Source organism: Gavialis gangeticus, unplaced genomic scaffold (genome assembly GCF_001723915.1).
Source record: "Gavialis gangeticus isolate Ggan-Ray unplaced genomic scaffold, GavGan_comp1, whole genome shotgun sequence".
Lineage (NCBI taxonomy): Eukaryota > Metazoa > Chordata > Crocodylia > Gavialidae > Gavialis > Gavialis gangeticus.
Genome location: NW_017729033.1, coordinates 79849119 through 79855118, shown reverse-complemented (window position 1 = coordinate 79855118; position 6000 = coordinate 79849119). Strand labels below are relative to the sequence as shown.

The following is a 6000-nucleotide window of genomic DNA, read 5'->3' as shown; positions in this document are numbered from 1 at the left end:
AAAAAAAAAAAAAAAAAAAAATCAGACTTTCAAAAGTGAGTATGTAGTCAGACTTAATATGTGAAAGCCTGCTATATCTTTGTTGCATCTTGAAAAGAAATGGTCCCTGCTTGAATTTATGTACAAAGATGTCTGGTGAGTCATTTGGATGTTTTTAAAGTCAGCCACATATAGCTTCCAAAGACAATGAATTCCCCAATTTCAAGATGGAAAAAAAAGTCTCTGATATCACTTGCATCTTTTGAATAAGACAAAGATCTTCAAAATTACACCTCATTTAAAGAATGTTATCCATCAGAAATCACCATTTGATACTGTGCTTTTAACATCATACATGTTACAAATGGTAGTAGAAAGGTTCATTTTAGAAATGAATACACACACACACACACACACACACACACACACGGTCAGAAATGTGTGTCTCAATCTCAAGCTCCATTTACAATTTGGAGATGATGTTGTTTCATAATTTCGGTATAAATGCTTTCTTGATGAAAAAATCAGGTCCTTTCAACATGTTATTTTTACTATTTAAACAGGACCTCTTACCTTCAGAAAAGGAATGACCTCCTTCATAATTGCTTTAATCTGTCGGTCAAGTTGCTGCGTATCTATACGAGGACATGGAACAGTAGAAACCTCGCTAGGCTGTGGTACACAAAGACTCTCACCAGTACTTGGACCTTGTAAAATAACGTATATTCAGATCACAATTTCCTAGTTAAAGGAATATCAGCTTTAAAAATGTTCTATGTACCTATCTGGACAGTCAAATAATAAATCGTGCTTATGATAATAATCATATACAACTAAAATTGCAATATACTCGAGATAGAAATGCAAACTAGTCAAATGAATTGTTCCTTACACCCATGATTACTCCCATACTATAATTACACTCATAATTACTATAGAATACTACTTAAAATACTACATAAAAATATGCATACCTTCTAATTTAGCAGCAGAGGCACCCTGAAGATTACCAGAGCAGCCCTCCGGGTCAAGAATACTATCAGCATCATTTTTCATACGCTCATATTCCCTCATCCTAGCCAATGCCTGATCTAGGTGAATTACAGTGTTGCCTATACAGAGAACAAAAGTTTCCTGAGAATAGTTTTTAATCTAGATGAACACCAGTAGAGACACAAAAAATACACAACTGTAAAATTAAGTAAAAGCTATGATTGCTTAAATACTAGACATCTACTACATTTACTCATACGCAAGATGAGGTTTAGCATAGGGAAAAAAGTCCCTCATCTTGTAATTGAATACAAGGAAATCTCACTAAACACACTGTCTATCATTAAACTGCTGCCAAAAGCAGCATACGCTTAGCAATAGAAACCAACTATGAAGTTGATTACATGCACGCAGCACTGAGCATGACTATAAAACAGAGAGGCCATATTGGGCAAACATGCAGATGGGAACCTACAATAACAGGTTACTGTACCACACCTAAATAAGACATACAGTAGTGCCCATTAAGCACAGTACCCCCTCACTGCTGACTGTCCTTCTGGTCACGGTGAACCATGACATTGCATACAGTTCACCTTCTGTCACCTACTCTCTCAGCCTGGTACCTATGATTAGTGTGGCCCCATCTTCCATGAGGTGGAGGCGGAACAAGTTGCCAGGGTGCCTCACCTGTACACAATTTTTTGGAGCATTTTAGGACTCATGACAAAAATACCTGGTTCCAGTCAGGGGTGAAGGCTAATTAGGCCCCCCAACAGATCCATGTGCTATCTGGATTACATACATGCACATAAGGAACAGTGCTGAGCTGTGAGGTCACTGTAGCTTGACATGGTGTTGACTCTGGTGGGGCCCAATCCAATGAATTATATGGTAAATCACAAGCCTGTGGCTTTGGACTAATATTATGCATAGTTTGTACTACATACATGTAGGTGCCAAAGTGCCACTCAAGTGTGTGTTTATGGAATACCTGTGCTAAGACTTGCACCAGTTTTAAAGAAAAGTAATATATATCAATTCTGAATAAACTAAGTGTATAGGTATATTATATGCAAATGCTACAACCAGGTTTAATTTCAAGGTTACTGTTTTCAAATTTGAAAGGGACAAATTCAAGGCAAACCTCCAATAATTAGATTTTGTACATGGAACAATTAACAAATTTATAAGTTTTCCATATACAGAATCTATAAGTGGAAAAATTAATACATTTATAATTTTTCCATATATAGAATCTAATTATAGGGAGAGTGTCTTATAATCAGGGTCATCTTTTATTCGAGTAAATACAGGAATTAGTTTACAAACTAGAACCTTCTACAAACTCTTAGAGAAAGCGTTTTACAAACTGCTGGTACATAAATTATTAAATAATGCAGTATTACATAAAACATTGTGAATTATATAATATAATGGTTACCAAGATCATCAGTGGCAAAGGGTTCAAAATTTGAAGATGTAGACATGGTACTGCCATTGTCTGCATCATTTTGTTCACAGTCTCTACATGCTTCTGTATCAAAGTTCTTCTCAAAAGTTTCCTGAAAGAGACAAACAAATGTTGACAAAGCAAGCATAAAGCATGGTCTCTCAAATATCCTGGCAAGCCTTCTTTTACTTGATCCTCAAGGTTATAAAATTTGTTTCCAGCCTTGCTTACTGGGAATGATCTCACTTTAAAGGGACTAAGTTTTTCAGGTGCTTCTATAACAAAACTATAAATGATAAGATTGGAAAAGGCATTAGTGTCAGTTTTTCTTACACACAATACAGAAAGCAAGTCTTGTGCATTTGGGATTTTGGTTTTAAGTGCTGCCATCACCCTGTGTTCTGTCCCACACACAAGTTCTTCCTCCCTCCCTTCCCTAAAGCACTTTGGATAGTGTGTGTGGGCGGGTGGAGACACAGGACTAATGATAATGGCAACAATTGTAGAATATCAGGGTGCGGACACATGTAACAATTCAAATGTCTCAAATGCATTTGAGACATTTCAAAGGGCCAGCTGTCCACACAAGCCTTCTGAAACACATTCTTAAAAAGTGCCAAAAACACTTCAAAAGAGTTACCTCATGAAATGAAGTACTATTTTGGAGCATTTCATTTTTTGCTGCAGGCTATGGCAGAAGCATTCATGTTGCGACCATGTCAGATTCCAACAAATCTGCGAATTCTGCTAAATACCTTGTCTCAAGGACACAAGAAAGGAAGGAAGGAGTTTTTGTTGCATCTGGATGGAGGGGAGAATGGAGAAGGGAGACCACATGGACACCCTGCCAACTGTCCAGCCACTGGAACTTGGCAGTGCCCCAGGAACCAGAGTAAGTCTCCAGTGACACTCCCCACCTTCTCCAGACCCAGAGCCAGGCTTTCCCTGCCTCCCCCCTTCACTTCTCAGTTATTTAGACCCACGCTACCACAGGAGACAAGCCCCAGCTCCAGTCCCCTTTACCTTTCTCTGTTGGCTTAAGAGGTGAAGAGGGCAGGGAGAGGGAATTGGAGCTGGAGTGTCAGACTCATGCAAGCTGAGGTTGGGACAGGGATCTGCCACCACACCTATGCCATTCTTCTCCACTCTCCCTTCTCCTCTGCTTCTCATCTCTGCAGGAAGAGTGATCACTGCAGCCTGTATTAGTGCCTGCATGCTGGCACTAGAGGTGGTTGAGGTGTCCTGAAACTTTCGAGTCAGAAACAGAAGAGGGGCACATGTACTCTAACTGAAATGTTTCCAAGTGAATTTCATCTAGAAACTTTTCAACTGTTACTTCTGTCCACACTCTAAGTCTCATTTGACTTTCTACCAAGTAAAATATCAATAAGAAATCTGGATTTTTTTAAAGCTGTAGTATACACTGTTTCCAAACACTGGAGGCCACCTTACCAGCTTTAACACTACTTGTCTTATAAACAGAATCTTGACAAACTTAATACATTTTCATGTTAAGAAACCTTTAACAAGCTTTTTCAAGGTCTGGCTGCTCGTAAGCCATGATAGTTTTTGGAACAATCAAGTCACTATGGTAATTATTCCAGCACATGTGTCCATACAGAAACTGGAAAGGATAGAATAATAAAAAGTCCCACTTACATCATCAGTAGTAGCAAGACTTTCGCTAGGAGTAAGTTCAGAGTTTGATGCAATCCATGTTGCTGAATTCAGTGACTTCATGCACTCTCCTTTTTCATTCTTCTCCGATATGTGTCTAGTAACTATATCCTAAATAAGATAAGGAATCTTAAATCTATACTGTGAAGACAGCTTATCCAGTTCATAAACTTAATTCAATTTTTGGTGTGGGTACCTGTAATGCATACAATGCTCTTTGCCTCAAGTAATCTGTATTTAGGAGTTGAAGCTCATGGAAAAGTTCAATAAGAAAATGTGGACGAGATTCATTTTGAGATATAAGAGTTGCTACTTCAGAATAAATGGTGTCCCGCAAAGCTTCAAACATAGAAAGATCACTACCAGTTTCTGCAGAAAGATAAAAGACTCAATTTTTATCTTGATAATCTTTTCTGTTGATGCATATCCCAACTATATATGAAGACTGTGCCTTATTAAATTAACAGTTTGTTAAACAGCCAAGTTTATTGTTCTTTAAAGCTATTTCTAGAAAAAGGGGTTCACACACAATGAAATTTAGACTGTCTTCATACAATCACTTGCATATAAAATAATTTAACTTATGATGTACATTCACATATCAGAAGTCTGATCTAGATTTTATGCTTTTTAAAATTCTGAATGATAACTTTAAAGTGGGTACATATAGAAATATAGTGCACACACATCTGTAACAAACATATTTCAAGCACAATCTACTAAGTGTTACCTGATCCTGCCTGAGGCAGAAGGTAGGACTAGGTGACACCTCAGAATAACTGCAGAAGTGCATGAACTTTGACAGGCACCACGGCACCTGACTTCAGGTTAACGTGGCTAACCAGCTCTTTGGTCCTGCCTCAGTACTAACAGGACTAGATTATCTGGAGGTCTTTCCAGCCCCTCATTCCCATGCCATATCTACTTGTGTATCAGATGCACCTTCCCTGCCCCCCACCCACCAGAAAATCAGCCCTCCAAAAGTGAGGGGCACACGTTAAGTTGAGAAGCTGATTTTCTTTGTACATACAGAACACAACAATACTGTGCTATAAAGTTGGCTGCCAGCAAGTAGGAGGGGGTGCAGGGCTGTGTTCATCTTTTCACAGAAGTTCTCAAATGGACGTCAGTTTTTGGCAAATTTTATGTAGTCCTGAGAATAGCATAGAATAGTGTCTTAATGCAAAGACCTACTAAGTTATGACTCTGGAAAAATCTTTTTTTTAAACACTTAGCCTTCCAAAAGAAAGTACATTTTATATGGCGGCATGGGATCTGTTAGAAAATACAATAATATTAAGGATGCCTTTTCACATAGTAGGTACTCAACACTAGTTGAAAACAGGATTTAAACCATTTGAATTTGGGTGCCTCCCAAAAAAATCCTTAAGTTTATTAATCCATTACCCTGCATCTGTTTTGAGCTCATTTCTAAATTTAAAAAAGGACTCAAAGTTTGAAGGAAAAAAAATCTAAGTTTGAATCTGATTTCTGCACACTAAGGGTGAAATTCAAAGTTGATAAAGGCTCACATCAAACTCCTGCTACACTTAAACTGTCCTTCATAGGCTGTGCAGGGGCACAGCACTGGCTATATGCAGTAATGTATCCCATTCCATTAAGCAAAATACTGTTCTGTAAAAAATTAAGCAGTTTATTTATTCTTCTGCTAAAAAGTTAGGAATGAATGTAGGAATTGGAGAACTCACTGCAATAATGATCCACTCCTTAGTACTTTTAACTAATGAAGTACTAAAGCAATATGGTTTTGACTTTCGTTTTTATTCTGTAATTAAAATAGTTATTTGTACTTTTGTTACAGAGTTCACTGAATTATTTAAAAATAAAGAAAAAAAGTTAAAATTTTACAATTTGAAATGATGTGAGCAAATTTATAC

At 37.5% G+C, this 6000-nt stretch overlaps 1 protein-coding gene across 8 annotated transcripts in view; it reads right to left on the bottom strand.

The window, feature by feature from the left end:
* PCM1 (pericentriolar material 1) overlaps positions 1 to 6000 on the bottom strand; it is an 82729-nt gene that overhangs the window by 19566 nt on the left and 57163 nt on the right. For all 8 annotated transcript variants that reach the window (XM_019525986.1, XM_019525985.1, XM_019525988.1 and 5 more), the window contains 5 exons: positions 4299 to 4471; positions 4085 to 4213; positions 2417 to 2537; positions 954 to 1091; positions 553 to 686 (listed from right to left, as the gene is read on the bottom strand). In XM_019525986.1, the coding sequence (XP_019381531.1) occupies positions 553 to 686; positions 954 to 1091; positions 2417 to 2537; positions 4085 to 4213; positions 4299 to 4471 (695 nt within the window). The remainder of the gene's footprint in view (positions 1 to 552; positions 687 to 953; positions 1092 to 2416; positions 2538 to 4084; positions 4214 to 4298; positions 4472 to 6000) is intronic.